This window comes from Strigops habroptila, chromosome W, assembly GCF_004027225.2.
Source record: "Strigops habroptila isolate Jane chromosome W, bStrHab1.2.pri, whole genome shotgun sequence".
NCBI classification, from domain to species: domain Eukaryota; kingdom Metazoa; phylum Chordata; class Aves; order Psittaciformes; family Psittacidae; genus Strigops; species Strigops habroptila.
The window spans coordinates 20,663,473-20,681,938 of NC_044301.2; the positions used below are offsets into that span (position 1 = coordinate 20,663,473).

Consider the following 18,466-nt stretch of genomic DNA (forward strand, 5'->3'; position numbering starts at 1 on the left):
TTAGAAAGATGAGGAAAGGGCTGAGCTGGAGCCTGCTTGTCTTATAGTCCATGATGAGAGTGCGCTGGTGAAACATATCCACCTGCAGGGATGGCTCCTGTTTCCATTGCTTCCATGTTAAATGACTTCTGGCTTCATAGCCTTATTCTTCCCTTTCCCTCCACAGAAAAGCAATGGCTGTCACCTCTCTGTGTGACCACAGGGGCAGGCTGTCATGTGGGGAAGGCTAACACCCCATCCCTGGGGGGTCTCTGCAGAGATGCTCTTTACCGTAGGGCTGAGTGTACCTCACAGGGAGCCGGGCTCAGTGCCCGCCCAGGACATCACCCAAGCGTCCCATCCATGTGTCAGGAAAGGCAGAGGAGAAGCAAGGGGATGGCCTCTGACAGAGCCCACTTTGCTTTTCAGAAGACACAGCAGTGTACAAGGATGGCGTTTACTGGATTGAGGGCTGCACCTTGGTAGACATCATCAAAAAGAGAGGGTTAAAAATCAGTGCTCTGGAGGTAGAGCATCATCTGCTTGCGCACCCGCACATAGAATCATAGAATAGTTAGGGTTGGAAAGGACCTTAAGATCATCTAGTTCCAACCCCCCTGCCATGGGCAGGGACACCTCGCACTAAACCATGTCGCTCAAGGCTCTGTCCAACCTGGCCTTGAACACCACCAGGGATGGAGCATCACAGGTATGTTACATTTCCCTGGGTCCTGTGCCAAGGAGGGACCGTGTGTGGGAGCCCAGCTGTAGGGACAGCCCTGGCTCTGTGGGTCCAGACATGAGGCTGCCCAAGGGCTCATGCCTGGAGGCTCTTTCCCAGCCATCCCATTAGCAAGGCTGGACCCTGCTTTTACTTGTCTCCTGGGGCTGAAGCCATGTAGACTGCAGCCAGGTGCCGAGTCAGCAGCAGCTCTCATCTGATTTTGGAAATGAGACTATAATTAAATCTGTCCTGCCCTTGTGTGTGACCCTGTACAAGGGGATAGAAGCACTGCCTCCGGCTCCACACCACTCTGTACATCATATTCCTCCCTGTTGACTCTAAATTGCTCAAACCATGGGGCTTCCTGCCTTTTCCTTGGTGAAAAGCTCTGTTCTTGGAAATTTTATCAGCACAAAAGTCCCTGATGTTTTCCTGTGCTAGCATCCCATTGGCACTGTGAGAGAAACAGCATTGTTTTCACATATTGAGGATGGGGCTTTGCAATATTGGGGCTTTGCAATATTAAGGCTTTGCAATATTGAGACTTTGCAATATTGGGGCTGGGGCTAAGTTACTAAGGAAACAAAACAAAGGGTTTGAGATACCATAACATAGACACACTTTGTGGTTAAAGACAATGTCATCTTTTGGACGAAAGACACACTCCGTGGTTAAAAAGAATGCTATCTTTGTACAACCTATGAAACTAAGCCAGTGCAAACTGCTTCTGTAGTTAAACAGTAAGTTGGGGTACCACATGTCTGCCAGAGAGTTATGAAATCGAACCATAAAAAGAGATAAATAAATAAGAGGAAGGGGCGTATGAAATCGAATCATAAAAGGAGATAAATAAGTAAGAGGAAGGGGCGTATGAAATCGAGTAAGGGGAGATGTAACCAGAGGCGGGACAGTTGGCATGTAGATTATATGTGTCGGACAGGCTATAAACCTTGGAGTACCCAACCAATGGGGAAAAAAGGGAGGGAACTTGTGGACAGGATAGGAAATATAAATCAAAGTTCTGCTTTTGCTGGGTGTGCCTACTTGCTAGGACACCCGTTTTTGCAAAAACGCTAATAAATAGCTGCTTCACTGCTGTGTCTACCCTGAACTTTTACAATAAAAGTTTTTGTCTAGAGACCATTTCTTACAATTTGGGGGCTCATCCGGGATCAAGTCATCATTGAGGGGACTTCCGCCACCGAAGGACGGGGAGATGCGTCCCGTTGATTTCAACGGCCTCGTGCAGAGTCGACGGAGGTTCCACAGCTACTGACTAAAATCCTGAGACCATTTTTATAAGGTAGACCCAGTGAACCAGAGGGGGAAAAAGAGAGAGAGGAAAAAGTAGGCACCACTGCAGCAACCAGGCAACTCCATGCACGGACCAAGGTAAGAAAATTGGGCTTTAAGTATTGCCTTGGTGGTTGGGACTTTCTGAGAGACTTGAGTGAGTGTGTGTGTCTGAGACGACGTACAAATAAGTACGAAGCGAGTGTGGAGTCTGGATCCGCATTTCTGTTATTCTCTGAGGGATACAGCCGGAGAAGGACAAAGTGTAAGGACTTGTTGAAAGGAAGTCTCTGGAAACAGAATGGGGAATAAGAAAAATAGGCCTAAGGAAAAGAGAGGAGATGAGGGGAATCATCCCAGGAATAACATTCCTCCAGAAAGTCCCTTAGGGAGGATGTTGAAAAAAAAATTGGAAAGAGATGTCTTCTTATACAAAGGGAAAAGATAAGAAAAAGATGATACAGTACTGTTGTTTTATATGGACAAAGGAAAGTATTCAGCCACTGGCCGTTTTTTGGCCAAAGTATGGGGCTGAGGAAACATAAGAATGTCAGGCTTTAAATCTTTATGTAAATGTCAAGGGGTGATGGGTTCAAACTTAAATAGGGGAAGTTCAGTTTAGATAGATATAAGAAGTTCTTTACTGTGAGGGTGGTGAGGCACTGGAACAGGTTGCCCAAAGAAGTGGTAAATGCTCCGTCCCTGGCAGTGTTCAAGGCCAGGTTGGACAGAGTGTCGGGTGACATGGTTTAGTGTGTGGTGTCCCTGCCCATGGCATGGGGGTTGGAACTAGATGATCTTAAGGTGCTTTCCAACCCAAACCATTCTATGATTCTATGTTAAGGAACCTTTCTCACAAGAAGAGTCTGATTATGCAGCATGCTTGGTATGCTGGGAGTGTGAGAAGTGTAAGAGGTCTCCTGGGAGACTCAGGTCAGGATCAAGAGTGAAGCAGGAGGGAGAAATTCTACTCCTCCCTGCAGTTCACTTGTTCCCCTTAAAAACCACAAACAAGAAAATGAAGGGAAATACTGAGGAACCTAAGGCATGGGATCCTCTAAAGAGTTTATCCCCTCCATATGATTCCCCCCAGATAGTTTATAGCCCACCCTCTGAAAATCCTGATGAGCAGGAGGTGCAGCATCTGCAGCCACGGTGGGTGCAGTACCACTGGGCTGAGAGAAGCCTGCCCATTGCTCGGATCACTGCTGTGTGTGTGCAGTCATGAGATGGTGACAAGGGCGGTTGACACAGCCTCTCTGGAAAGAGGCCAGCTCTGCACTGCTGCCAGCACCGTGCTGACACAGGAGTGCCAGGGTGGGATATATTGGGCAGAGGGGATGTCCAGGGCTGGCATGGGATGGGTGCATATGCCAGGTCAGATCCAAGCTGCTTTGGCAGGGCTGGCTGCGTGAGGCTCACACGGTGCCTCCCTCTGCTGTGGCCAGGCCAAGCCAGCAATCTGAATCCCTCACTTTCAGGAACAGTAAATTCTCTCACTGATCTTACAAAAGAGAAGGGGGGAAAAAGCTATAAATGACTTGCAGTATCTCAGGAAAATTGTTTGGCCCTGCAGTAGAAAAGCCTGCTCCACAACTTGCTGTTTGTATTTGTGCAGTCAAGCTGATCAGATGGCTGTACCCCAGCCACAGCTCCGAAAACACTGCTCACCAGCAGCTCTGTGCAGGCACAGCACACTTTGCACACATAATCACACACATGTGGAGCCATACACTTAATCGCACACATGTGCACATGTAATCACACACTTAATCAGGCACACTGAAATTATTAAACCAAAGGATAACTGTTTCAGGAGTAAAACGAGAGGGATTTTCAGTTTCCATTTTTGAAGACACTACCTTGAATTAAATAGCGAAACAATTCAAGGGCAATTGTTATACATTCCTGAAGCAGGAAGCAATTTGCTAGGGAGAGATTTAATTGTACAACTAGGGTTAGAAATGAAAACTTACAGGGATCAAATTTTGGTTTCAATGGTTCTATTAACAGAACAGGATGAGGAAAAGATAGACCCAGTTGTTTGGGTAAAAGAGGGAATTCGAACCTCACCTAGAAGGACCTAGGGATATCCTCTTATGAAATGCTATTTGGACTACCTTACATGAGTGAGGTTGGTGAAGTTCTGCAGTTCGAAACCAAGGATATTTTTCTTAAGAACTATATACTGGGGTTGTTGTCTTCCTTGTCTTTTCTCAGAAACAAAAGACTTCTTGCCCCAACTCCACCGTTAGAATTCACGGTTCATACTATCCGACCGGGAGAGTGGGTCCTGATCAAGACCTGGAAGGACTCAAAATTACAACTGGACAGGGAAGGCCCATTTCAAGTACTGTTGACCACTGAAACTGCTGTGAGGACTGCCAAAAAAGGTTGGACACACTATACTAGGATCAAAGGACCAGTGGAACTCCCATCTGAAGACAGGCAGTGGCGTATACAATCAACCTGAGAACCCCCTGTGTACTATGATAAAGAGACAATAAGCATACATGCCTGCTTCTGAAACTTTGCAAGAACCTTTATAAGATTATTTTGTATTTGCTGTGCTGAAAACAGGTTTTGGGGAAAATGTGGAAAATCATAGTGATAATGAACTTTTATCTATTAGGAATTCAAGGGAAAAATTTGAAACAGCAAGCCCATTTTGACCAAATGAAAAGATTGCTGGGATACCCAGTTAAATTGCAGGTAAATATTACTAAGGAACAAAATCCACAAACTATCCAATTTGATGCCTGTCAAGTACTTAAGTGTGAAGATCTAAAAGAGCAAAGGAAGTTAAGCAGTTAGTTACGATAAATACTTATGCCCAGAGTATCATCTCCAACCATACTGGGGATTGCCTTGTCCTGGGTGGAGTGATATTTGGTTTACAACTGCCTTTAATGGGTGGATCTCACCCAATGCTCAAGGAAAATCTTGAAAAACTAAAATTACATGTTTAAAGGTCATGTAGAATCTGACTCTGGGGATTTAGAGAGTGGCTCCATAGCACTTGCCATTGCAAGTGCTGGTGGGGAAGTAAGCCAAGTTCATGGCCTGGGGACAGATGTGACAGGAGGGGATCCAATTACTAGATTTAGAATGGTGATTTGGGAGCCAAAGAGGAATGAGTGTTGCCAGCCTGTGGACACTACTGTTCCTCCATCGGTGGGGGTGTGGACTCCACCAAATAATCCTAAGGTAGTGTTTCGGGGATCGAGAGATTTCGGATGGAGAAGAACTTAAGCCATGCACACAAAATAAGCAAAAGATGGTTTATTACCCTATTATAGAATCATAGAATCATAGAATAGTAAGGGTTGGAAAGGACCTTAAGATCATCTAGTTCCAACCCCCCTGCCATGGGCAGGGACACCTTGCACTAAACCATGTGGTCCAAGGCTCTGTCCAACCTGGCCTTGAACACCGCCAGGGATGGAGCATCCACAACCTCCCTGGGCAACCCATTCCAGTGCTTCACCACCCTCACTGTAAAGAACTTCTTCCTTATATCTAATCTAAACTTCCCCTGTTTAAGTTTGAAGCCATTACCCCTTGTCCTACCACTACAGTCCCTAAGGAAGAGTCCCTCCCCAGCATCCTTATAGACCCCCTTCAGATACTGGAAGGCTGCTATGGGGTCTCCACGCAGCCTTCTCTTCTCCAGGCTGAACAGCCCCAACTCTCTCAGCCTGTCTTCATACGGGAGGTGCTCCAGCCCTCTTATCATCCTCGTGGCCCTCCTCTGGACTTGCTCCAACAGCTCCATGTCCTTTTTATGTTGAGGACACCAGAACTAATACACATAATAAAACAGGTTTTTAGGGAGAGACATTGGCATGTTAAATGACTGTGTAGGCACCATACTACTAACATTACACCATGAGGTCTCATTTAAATAAATGGGTTTGGTAGCATTTATGTTAGTTATGGCCTCAGCTGCTAGCGTACAACCCGTATAATTGAACCGAGTACACACTGCTGAGTTTGGTAAGGTGCCAAGCAGGTCAAGTTCTTGCGGAGGCAGGACAGGCGCTTTTCCTACGAGGGGGAGCCCCATGCCCCAGTTCTGTGTGCTGTTCCAGTGGGCGAAAGCGATGCACTGGGCTCCTTGGAGGGAAGCATTAACAAAGTTTCGGAGTTCTTCTATCGTCAAGGGAACACTCACTAGACATGTCAAAAACGGATTCGATGGTGTCACAATACTCAAACAGAGAGTGTCATGGTGGGTAAGATTGGCGAGGGTGATCCATACATTGGTTTGAAGCTGTATCACAGGTCAGGCTAAAAGTCTGCAGGGAATAAAACACAAAAAAAATGTTATGTTCCCCCCCGTCCCTATTCTTTTCTCCGTAAATGTTCAGCTGGGACTTGAAGCCATTGAGTGGAATTTGGACATACAATGGTGACTGCACACGAATCATCTGCTGCTATAACTTCTGCAGCCACCAGAGCAGTGGTTCCTGGTTTCTGATACCATACCTGACCACCAGGAAAGGTTCTGATAGGAGACCATAATTCTACTAAACCAGTGACATCATAAATGTTACACCACGTCCCGGGGGGAAGGACCTGTTGCTTGGTGGACTTGTTTTTTAGGCTCAGTAAGATGGGTTTTTTCAAGATCTGTGTGTACAGGATTCAAGAGCTGTATATCTAGTTTTTTCAAATCTGGGTGTAAAACAATGACTCGCATTAATATCTCTGAACTGGGTTTTACATGGAACTGTACGTCAGTTTGGAGCCATTGCTCCTGCTGTGGATCAAGCATTAGGGGCTGCTTTCGTGCCAATACAATACTACCTTTCTCAGGATATACTGAATAATCTTTTCCTCCTACTATTGTGACAGAACCATGGGCAACCAGTGCCACCGCGTGGGTCTCGCCCTTCATTAGGGTTAGGGGTGTTAAGGTGGGGGCTATCATGCGATTCTTAAATATTTGTTGTGCTTGATCTACATTAAAATGGTCTTAAAGGCACTGAGGAGGCTGCCCCCCATGCATCCAGCGTGCTGTAATCTCTCCTTTGTTTTTGTCTGGGGCAGCTCTACGAATTGTCCCCAATATTTCAATAAGTCCATGGGACTCTGCTCATTCCAGGGCTCTGGACCTACCTGGGTACAGGTTTCCCACCTATCCCACAAAGTACTCCAGGGTTCCGGTTCCCACCCCGGCCGCTCCACCGGTAAAGCGGCAGGGGTCGCTGCCGGACTCTTTTTCTTAAACATGATTACGCAACCTCTAACAGACAAACAAACACACGTACTGCAGTGGCGCAATCCGGTAGCTGTGCACTCCATGGCCCCACAAACACACGTACCACAGTGGCGCGATCCGGTAGCTGTGCACTCCACTACACGGCCCCACTATTCACCAAACCCGGGTGTGGCTGCCTTCTCAATACCGGAATCCCACCCTCGTAGCCAAAAATTATGTTTCGGGGATCGAGAGATTTCGGATGGAGAAGAACTTAAGCCACGCACACAAATAAGCAAAAGATGGTTTATTACCCTATTATACGTTAGTTAAAAAAACAATTATAGAGATATAACAATATAGACAGAGATTTAGACAGGTACAGTTAAAAGAGTTAAACACGGATTCTTACCAACCCACACAGCTGTCCAATGACCAAGAGGCCAGCTCCGAGGTGCATCGTGACGAGAGAGGGTGGCAGGCACTACCTTAGCGGGCGTCAACATTGGCCTAAGTGCTAGTTAGATCTGCCTCCAAGTCTCTCTCGAGCCCTGGGCTTTTTATCTGTTAAAAAGCGCACACTCATTCTGACGTGGGGGGCCAGACCACGCCAGAAGGGGTGGCCTGGGTGGCTCCTTGCCGTGTCCGCGCCGTTAGGCGCAGGGGGCTTGTGGGGTCTCTTACTTCTGCTTTCTTTCTCCCCTTCCTTCATCATCGTCACCTTCAATTGCCCTTGGCTACCATTTATGGGCAAAAACAAGATGGTACAATCCAAACCGTACCCGCCTCCAAAAAGTTAGCAGGCTGTTTGAGGAAGTTAGCAGGGCTTCGGGGGCGGGCCACCACGGACCAGTTCCTCTTTGTCAGACTCGTCTGACACAGGTAGTAAAGATAATTGAAATTAAAGATTTGAAGTAGATGTTTGAAATAGAAACAGGATATAGAAATACAAATGCCTGGGTAGAATGGGTCAAATATACAGTGAAAAGTTTAAATAGAAGCAATTGTTATGCATGTGCTTCAGGATGACCTACAGCACAGGTAGTCCCTTTTCCATCAGGATGGACTTGAGACCGACAGGGAATGATGTACATAATCCACTGTACCAGGAGAAGGCTGCCTGGGGAAACAAAACCTGTAAGTCCAGCTCACTCTTATTCCCTGCTCTGCAGGACAAGGACATCAGAGTGCCTCCTACTTTCTCCGCAGCATCTGGTAACCATAAAGCTTGTCTCTCATGACAGGGTGTGAATGCTACCAGGTATCTAGGAGAACGAGAGACGTGCAGATCTACTAAATGTGATTGAGGATGATGCAGGAAACTACTCAGCTATAAAAATTTCCAGAGCAGATTTATGGTGGTACTGTGGGAAAAAAATCCTAAGGTCTACACTTCCTCCAAACTGGAAGGGCACCTGCACAATTGTTCGATTGGCAATTCCGTTTACCCTGGCATTTGAGAGGGAAACAGACTCCTCGGGGCATAAAGAGAAATATTTTAGGAACAGCCTTTGACGAAAGAATCTATATTGATTCAATTGGAGTCCCTTGAGGAGTTCCTGACAAACACAAAGCTGGGAACCAAGTAGCAGCAGGGTTTGAATCTTTTTTGTGTGTGTTTTGATAGGTTACAATCAATAAAAATGTAGATTGGATAAATTATATTTATTATAATCAGCAGAGGTTTATAAATTATACCAGGGACGCAATAAAAGGAATTGCAAAACAATTAGATGCTACCAGCAGGATGGCATGGGAAAATATAATAGTTTCAGATATGATATTAGTGGAAAAAGGAGGAGTATGTGTAATGCTAGGGAATAGGTGTTGTACATTTATTCCAAATAATATAACACCAGATGGAAACATAACCAGAGCCTTACAAGGCCTCACTACCTTGGCAGAGGAATTGGCTGAAAATTCGGGAATTTTCATTTACAGGATGGTAAGAATACTGGTTTGGAAAATAGAAAGGAATGGTGGTATCAATTTTTACAAATACCTAAGGGACCACCACCCTACTCTGATAAAATGCTTCTGTTAGAAAAAAAGAGAGGTGAAAATGATTCGGATGACTTATCTTCAGAAAAAAAAAAAAAAGTGAAATTATGTTATCCAGACTGGAAGTAACATATGGGCCAATTCCTTAAAAAAAGTACAAAAAGCAACAACAGTATAAATAAGAGAAAGGGGGAATTGTGAGAGGAAACAGTGTTGTTTTCACATATTGGGGAAGGGGCTTTGCAATATTAAGGCTTTGTAATATTAAGGTTTTGCAATATTGAGACTTTGCAATATTGGGGCTGGGGCTAAGTTACTAAGGAAACAAAACAAAGGGTTTGAGATACCATAACTTAGAAAGACACACTTTGTGGTTAAAGACAATATCATCTCTGGATGAAAGATACACTCTGTGGTTAAAAAGAATACTATCTTTGTACAACCTATGCAGATGTAGCTGTGATTGGGCCTCCAGACATGGTCTGGGGCCAGCAGGTCAGCGCTGTCGTGCAGCTGTGCAAGGGTGAGATGCTCTCCGTGAAGGACCTGAAGGACTGGTCCAGGTAAGATGCCATGGGGCAGTGCATGTGAGAGGCATGGCACAAGGAGAGCAGGCTCAAAGCCTGCAGCCTCCTCAACAGGGACACATCAATGGAGGGGTGAAGGGGTGGCCAGCAGTGATGTAGTGCCTCAGGCTCTGGGGATGGAAGACCACAGTTCCAACCAGGAGGTCACTAAGCATGCAAGATAAGGGAAGTAAATAGGCCTCTCACCTCAAAAGTGCCTTGATAAACAACATGCATGGTACAGCCAAGTGGCTCTTACCTTGCAGCCCTGAGCCCAGCCACCGACAGACAGCACAGAGCAAGCACCGGGGCTTAGGAAGCTTCATGTTTTCTCAGCTTTTTCCCAGTGCTGCTGCAACCAACTCCCTCCTTGCCTTCCTACCTGCTGGAAGCCAGCCCAGCCCCAGCAAACCTCAGAGACCTCTCCCATGGGGTTTGGAGATGGGGGAAGACACCAAAGTTCACAGACCTTGCTTGGAGTCATCACACTACCAATGAGCATGGCACAAAGCAGCCACCTGCAACGTTTCAGCATGAAAACCTTCACCTCCTCATTCACATCAGTCAAAGAGCAGCCAGTGCTAAGGTCTCGGACAGCACCCATGGGAGTGTAAGCAGGCAGTCTAAATGGGCTCCTGGGGCATGGGAGGGGGCTCCAGGTGAGGCTGGTGTCCTGGTTTAAGCCCAGCTGGTGACTCAGAACAATGCAGCCACCGGCTCACTCCCCCCCCTTCTTCCCCCCCACTCCTGGAGAGATGGGGAGGAGAATTGAAAGAATGTAAATCCCACAGTGTCCTGGGTTCAGCTGTAGCAGTCATTTTTCTCCTTCTTAGTAGCTGGTGCAGTGCTGTGTTTTTTAACTTTCAGCCTGGGAACAACGCTGATAACACTGATGTTTTTAGTTGTTGCTAAGTAATGTTTATTCCAACCAAGGACTTTCTCAGTCTCATGCTTTGCCAGGGAGGAGGGGAAGCCGGGAGGAAGCAGAGACAGGATACCTGACCCAAACTAGCCAAAGGGGTATTCCATACCACAGCACGTCATGCCCAGTATATAAACCGGGAGGAGTTACCCGGAAGGCCCAGATCACTGCTCGGGTCGGGCTCGGTATCGGTCGGCAGGTGGTGAGCAATTGTATCCTCTCCCCTTGTTATTTCACTAATCATTATTATCATTGGTGGTAGCAGTAGTGGTTTTGTATTATACCTTAGTTGCGGGACTGCTCTTATCTCAACCCGTGGGAGTTACATTCTTCCCATTCTCCTCCCCATCCCTCCAGGAGTGGGGGGAGGAAGGGGGGGAGTGAGCGAGCGGTTTCGTGGTTCTGAGTTACCGGCTGGGCTCAAACCACGACAGTTCTTTTTGGCGCCCAACGTGGGGCACGAAAGGTTGAGATAACGACAGATCTGACCAGAGTGTGTCTAATCATATTTGTGATAAGCACTCATTGTTACTACTCGTCACAATGGTGATTATTTGGCTCTCAGACTTGTTGCGCTTGATCTCAGAGTTTCAGCATGTTGTACCTTACTTACAGCTAGTATTTGCTGTTTTAGTGTTTATCGGCTGGGGGGCCTGGGCTAAGGTTCTTGTTTCACTGTACTTCATGGTAATGACTTGTAATACAATAGACTTATTGATCATGAAACTGGTCTGGTTTGTGCTTCCAGCGTGGCCATCACCTCTATACATTGGGAGGTATATAATGAAATATTTTAGCAATTGCATATCTTTTTTTTTCTCCTCGGGGGGTAAACTTACGAAGGAAGCATTCTCTTTCACCCCCCGTTCCTCCACCAGCCTATTTGCAACAGCAGTTGAGAGTTCTGAAGGTTTTAGATGGCCTTTGAGTACCCTTGAAACCTGCCTGCTGATTGTGCTAGGGATGGGCATGTTGGCAAACATACGGAGTGTGTTTTACCCACGGCCATCCCGTCGTAGGAACATCCTATTTCGTTTAATCTCAAAAATTCAGCAGTATCAGGTTTGAATCTGGTCTAGGATTAGACGACGATATAGGAGGACCACCAAGAGATTTTCCCTGAGGCTGGACAGTCATGAGTGGCAGGGTGTGTGGGATAGTATGGGCAAGTATCTAGGCCAGTGGGCCCCTCCAGTGCTTTGGAACTTCACCCCTGAACAAGTGCAACATCCGGAAAAACTAGTAAAACACTTAAACAAGGTGTGCTGTCGTCCTGGTTATACCAGAGAGGGACAAATCATGGCAACGTGCTGGGGCTTGGCCTACGCCTACAGAGCCCTGCTCAACACTATCCAGCACCTTCAAAGGGAAAAAAATGTCTCTGGATCTGATGGCAAAGCAAAAGACAACGCAGCTATGCCAACTACAAGCACAGCAGCTACTCAGACCCTGACCACAACAGACAACACAGCTACTCCAAGTACAGCAGCTACACCAACCCCAGTGACAAGCACAACAGCTACTCAAACCCCGACAGCAACAGACAACGTGGCTACTCCAAGCACCGCAGCCACACCAACCCCAGTGACAAGCACAGTAGCTACTCAAACCCCGACAGCAACAGACAATATGGCTACTCCAAGCACCGCAGCTACACCAACCCCAGTGACAAGCACAGTAGCTACTCAAACCCCGACAGCAACAGACAATGCAGCTGTTGGTGTTACTCAACTCCCAAGCACAACAGCTGCACCAACTCCAGCAATAGACATTACAACCACTCCAATCCTAGTGGCAGACACTGCAGCCACTCCAACCACAGTGACAAACACTGCAGCTAAACCAAATGGCCAGTTTGTGACAATGTCTGTTGCCCCTGTAAGCAAAAGCAGACGAGAGGCACAAAAAGCAACCCGTGAAGAGAAGAAAGATGAAGACCCAATGCCATTACTACATGCAACAGCATCTGAGCAAGAGTTACTACTACGTGGGTCAGAGGAAGAGGAAGAAGAAGAAGAGGTCACTGCTCGACCCCGGACCTCAACCGAGCTGCGGAATATGCGAAAAGATTTCACCCGTCTTCCAGGGGAGCACATTGTCACCTGGTTGCTCCGATGCTGGGACAATGGGGCCGATGGTCACGAACTAGAAGGTAGGGAAGCCAAGCAGCTGGGATCACTTGCTAGGGAAGGTGGAACTGACAAAGCAATTGCAAGAGAGAAGCGAGCCCTCAGTCTTTGGAGGCGGCTCCTGGCAGCTGTGAAGGAAAGGTTTCCCTACAAAGATGATATTACGAGTCGCTCAGCCAACTGGACCACGATAGAGAAAGGCATCCAGTCCCTGAGGGAATCAGCCATTATAGAGATGATCTATCATAGGCCGGATGCCAGGAACACATCCGTAGATCCAGATGAAGTCGAATGTACACGACCCATGTGGCGGAAACTTACACGGAGTGCACCATCATCATATGCCCACACATTGGCATCAATGACCTGGAATGACGGAATATCACCAACAGTGGATTGCCTGATTCGTCAACTCCGAGAGTTCGAAGACAATCTCACCCCTTCCATCATTTCAGCTGTGGAAAAACTGTCCCAGGAGTTCAAACAATTGAGAGACAATTTATCTGATCTATCCAGCTCCCCACGTGTACCAACCCCTGTCTCAGCTATTAACAGAAGGCGCCCTACTGCTCGAGAAAGAAAATATAGGAGGTACACGCCATGGGCCACCCTATGGTTTTACCTGCGGGATCATGGAGGAGACATGAGAAAGTGGGATGGAAAACCTACTTCAGCTCTGGAGCAACGGGTGCGTGAACTGAAGAGGAGAACAATGGTCAAGGATGATCCTCCCAGGAAAGCTGCTGCTCCAGTCTCTGGTGAGCAGTTTCCCAGATGGAGTGAAAGAGCTGATTTTACTCCAGCTCCTGTGATAAGGAATACTAATCCTTTTCTACAAGACAGAAGTGGAGAATTTTATGATCACTATTAGAGGGGCCCTGCCTCCAGCCAGGTGGAGGAGAGGGATAATCGGGTTTACTGGACTGTGTGGATCAGATGGCCTGGCACATCAGTCCCACAGAAGTATAAGCCTCTAGTAGATACCGGTGCACAGTGTACTCTGATGCCATCAAGGTATCAAGGGGTGAAACCTATTTATATTTCTGGAGTGACAGGAGGATCCCAAGCGTTAACTATGCTGGAAGCTGAAATCAGCCTGACTGGGAGGAAGTGGCAAAAGCACCCCATTGTAACTGGTCCAGGGGCTCCATGCATCCTTGGCATAGACTATCTCAGGAGAGGGTACTTCAAAGACCCAAAAGGGTATAGATGGGCTTTTGGTATCGCTGCCTTGGAGACAGAGGAAATTAAGCAGCTGTCCACCTTGCCCGGTCTCTCAGAGGATCCTTCTGTTGTGGGGTTGCTGAAGGTCGAAGAACAACAAGTGCCAATTGCGACCACAACAGTGCACCGGCGGCAATATCGCACCAACCGAGACTCCTTGATTCCCATCCATAAGCTGATCCGCAGACTGGAGAGCCAAGGAGTGATCAGCAGGACCCGCTCACCCTTTAATAGCCCCATATGGCCAGTGCAAAAGTCTAATGGAGAGTGGAGATTAACAGTAGACTATCGTGGCCTGATCGAAGTCACACCACCATTGAGTGCTGCTGTACCGGACATGCTAGAACTTCAATATGAACTGGAGTCAAAAGCAGCCAAGTGGTATGCCACAACTGACATTGCCAATGCATTTTTCTCAATCCCTTTGGCAGCAGAATGCAGGCCACAGTTTGCTTTCACTTGGAGGGGCGTCCAGTACACTTGGAACCGACTGCCCCAGGGGTGGAAACACAGCCCTACCATCTGCCATGGATTGATCCAGACTGCACTGGAACAGGGGCAAGCTCCAGAACACCTGCAATACATTGATGACATCATCGTGTGGGGTGATACAGCGGAAGAAGGTTTTGAGAAAGGGAGGAAGATAATCCAAATCCTGCTGAAGGCCAGTTTTGCCATAAAACGGAATAAGGTCAAGGGACCTGCACAGGAGATTCAATTTTTGGGAATAAAATGGCAAGATGGACGCCGCCAGATCCCCACAGACGTGATCAACAAGATAACAGCAATGTCTCCACCAACTAACAAGAAAGAAACACAAGCTTTCTTAGGTGTTGTGGGGTTCTGGAGAATGCACATCCCAAATTACAGTCTGATTGTAAGCCCTCTCTACCACGTGACCCGGAAGAAGAATGATTTCAAATGGGGCCCTGAGCAACAACAAGCCTTTGAATAAATTAAACGAGAAATAGTTCATGCAGCAGCCCTTGGACCAGTCCGGGCCGGGCCAGATGTGAAAAATGTGCTCTATACCGCAGCTGGGGAGAATGGTCCTACCTGGAGCCTCTGGCAGAAAGCTCCAGGGGAGAATCGAGGTCGACCCCTTGGCTTTTGGAGTCGGGGATATAAAGGATCCGAGGCCAGCTATACTCCCACTGAAAAAGAGATACTGGCAGCCTGTCGTGGTTTGAGCCCAGCCGGTAACTCAGAACCACACAGCCGCTCGCTCACTCCCCCCCCTTCTTCCTCCCCCCGCTCCCGGAGGGATGGAGAGGAGAATGGGAAGAATGTAACTCCCACGGGTTGAGATAAGAGCAGTCCCGCAACTAAGGTATAATACAAAACCACTACTGCTACCACCAATGATAATAACGATTAGTGAAATAACAAGGGGAGAGGATACAATTGCTCACCACCCGCCGACCGATACCGAGCCCGACCCGAGCAGTGATCTGGGCCTTCCGGGTAACTCCCCCCGGTTTATATACTGGGCATGACGTGCTGTGGTATGGAATACCCCTTTGGCTAGTTTGGGTCAGGTGTCCTGTCTCTGCTTCCTCCCGGCTTCCCCTCCTCCCTGGCAAAGCATGAGACTGAGAAAGTCCTTGGTTGGAATAAACACTACTTAGCAACAACTAAAAACATCAGTGTTATCAGCGTTGTTCCCAGGCTGAAAGTTAAAAAAACACAGCACTGCACCAGCTACTAAGAAGGAGAAAAATGACTGCTATAGCTGAACCCAGGACACAGCCTATGAAGGGGTTCGAGCTGCCTCAGAAGTGATCGGAACTGAAGCGCAGCTCCTCCTGGCACCCCGGTTGCCTGTGCTGGGCTGGATGTTCAAAGGCAGGGTCTCCTCTACACATCATGCAACTGATGCTACATGGAGTAAGTGGGCCGCACTAATTACACAACGAGCTCGAATAGGAAATTCCAGTCATCCAGGAATTCTAGAAGTCATCATGGACTGGCCAGAGGGCAAAGATTTTGGGATGTCACCAGAAGAGGAGGTGATGTGTGCTGAAGAGCCCCCACCATATAATGAACTATCAGAGAGTGAAAAGCAGTATGCCTTGTTTACTGATGGGTCCTGATGTATTGTGGGAAAGCATCAGAGATGGAAGGCAGCTGTGTGGAGTCCCCTGAGACAAGTTGCAGAAACTGCTGAAGGAGAGGGTGAATGGAGTCACTTTGCAGAGGTGAAAGCCATCCAGCTGGCCTTGGACATTGCTGAATGAGAAAAATGGCCAGTACTTTATCTCTCTACTGACTCATGGATGGTGGCAAATGCCCTGTGGGGGTGGTTGCAGCAATGGAAGCAGAGCAACTGGCAATGCAGAAGTAAACCCATCTGGGCTGCTGCATTGTGGCAAGATATCGCTGCTCGGGTGCAGAACCTGGTGGTGAAGGTACGCCACGTAGATGCTCATGTACCCAAGAGTCGGGCCACTGAGGAACACCAGAACAACCAGCAAGTGGATAAAGCTGCTAAGATTAAAGTGGCTCAGATGGACTTGGATTGGCAACATAAGGGTGAATTATTTTTAGCCCGGTGGGCCCATGACACCTCAGGCCATCAAGGCAGAGATGCAACATATAGATGGACTCGTGATCGAGGGGTGGACTTAACAATGGACACTATTGCCTAGTGTCCTGGGTTCAGCTATAGCAGTCATTTTTCTCCTTCTTAGTAGCTGGTGCAGTGCTGTGTTTTTTAACTTTCAGCCTGGGAACAACGCTGATAACACTGATGTTTTTAGTTGTTGCTAAGTAATGTTTATTCCAACCAAGGACTTTCTCAGTCTCATGCTTTGCCAGGGAGGAGGGGAAGCCGGGAGGAAGCAGAGACAGGACACCTGACCCAAACTAGCCAAAGGGGTATTCCATACCACAGCACGTCATGCCCAGTATATAAACCGGGGGGAGTTACCCGGAAGGCCCAGATCACTGCTCGGGTCGGGCTCGGTATCGGTCGGCGGGTGGTGAGCAGTTGTATCCTCTCCACTTGTTATTTCACTAATCATTATTATCATTGGTGGTAGCAGTAGTGGTTTTGTATTATACCTTAGTTGCGGGACTGCTCTTATCTCAACCCGTGGGAGTTACATTCTTCCGATTCTCCTCCCCATCCCTCCGGGAGCAGGGGGAGGAAGGGGGGGAGTGAGCGAGCGGTTGCGTGGTTCTGAGTTACCGGCTGGGCTCAAACCACGACACACAGGTTGAGATAAGAACAGTCCAATAACTAAGGTATAATACAAAACTATTACTACTACCACTAATAATAATACTGATAAGGGAAATAACAAGGGGAGAGAATATAAAACTAAAAGGGGAAAAGGAAAAGAAACCAATAAACACAAGTGATGCACAGTTGCTCACCACCCACCGACTGATACCCAGCCCGACCCGAGCAACGATCTGGGCCTTCAGGGTAATTCCCCCCAGTTTATATACTGGGCATGACATGCCGTGGTATGGAATACCCCTTTGGCTAGTTTGGGTCAGGTGTCCTGTCTCTGCTTCCTCCCGGCTTCTTGTGCCCCTCCTCACTGGCAGAGCACGAGACTGAAAACTCCTTGATCGGGGTAAGCATTACTTAGCAACAACTAAAACATTGGTGTGTTATCAGCATTGTTCTCAGACTAAAGTCAAAACCACAGCACTGCACCAGCTACTAGGAAGGAGAAAAATAACTGCTACAGCTGAACCCAGGACAGCTGCTTAGGGCTGTTAGGGCTGATGGTGCTCCCCAGACAGCTCACCCTGCAGAGAAGCTGCTCTCCAGCTCCCCTCTTCTGCAGTGCAGAAATGTGTGACCAGTGAATGGTGCAACTGCTCAGCCCTGGTGCTCTCCTGGGGTCTGCGTTAAGCCCTTAGGAGAGAGCCAGGGCATGGTCAGTGTTTGACCAAAGCTGCTTACCTGTGGCCCTGCTGCCTGCAGAGCTGTAGCTGGGGCAGCTTGGCTGTACACTGTGGCAGGCTGCAGGACACAGGGTTCCAGAGCAAATCCTTCATGCGTCTAGCAGCGTTTGTGAGGGCTTGGGATGGACTGGAAGTACTGGCCTCAGTAACAGATTGCATTTGTGCATTGCAGGGAGATCATGGCACCGTACACCATCCCAACTGAGCTGATCGTGGTGGAGGAGGTCCCACGCAATCAGATGGTAAAAGTCAACAAGAAGGAGCTTCTGCAGCGCTTTTACCCAGCCTAGTGCATGGCCTCAGACCAGGACTAGGAACCTGGGGGTGTTTAGTCCTCGGCTGCATCCATTCTCCCTCCACAACAGCACCGATGAGGTGCCAGCAGTGATTAGCAGGGGCAGGTCTGGGCTCACTGCAGTCTTGTCCATGAATAAAGTCCAACAAAGTAGGATTCATCCCACGTGGACTCTTTGGCTGAACTGAGCCAGAGCTGCAGGGCCACCT

At 47.9% G+C, this 18,466-nt stretch overlaps 1 protein-coding gene across 1 annotated transcript in view; it reads left to right on the forward strand.

Moving 5' to 3' along the window:
- LOC115619273 (malonate--CoA ligase ACSF3, mitochondrial-like) overlaps positions 1-18,422 on the forward strand; it is a 62,234-nt gene extending 43,812 nt beyond the window's left edge. The window contains exons 3-6 of the mRNA XM_030511316.1: positions 409-532; positions 6,270-6,280; positions 9,652-9,763; positions 18,135-18,422. Coding sequence (XP_030367176.1) covers positions 409-532; positions 6,270-6,280; positions 9,652-9,763; positions 18,135-18,252 — 365 coding nt within the window. The 3' untranslated portion in view covers positions 18,253-18,422. The remainder of the gene's footprint in view (positions 1-408; positions 533-6,269; positions 6,281-9,651; positions 9,764-18,134) is intronic.
- The last annotated feature ends 44 nt before the right edge of the window (positions 18,423-18,466 follow it).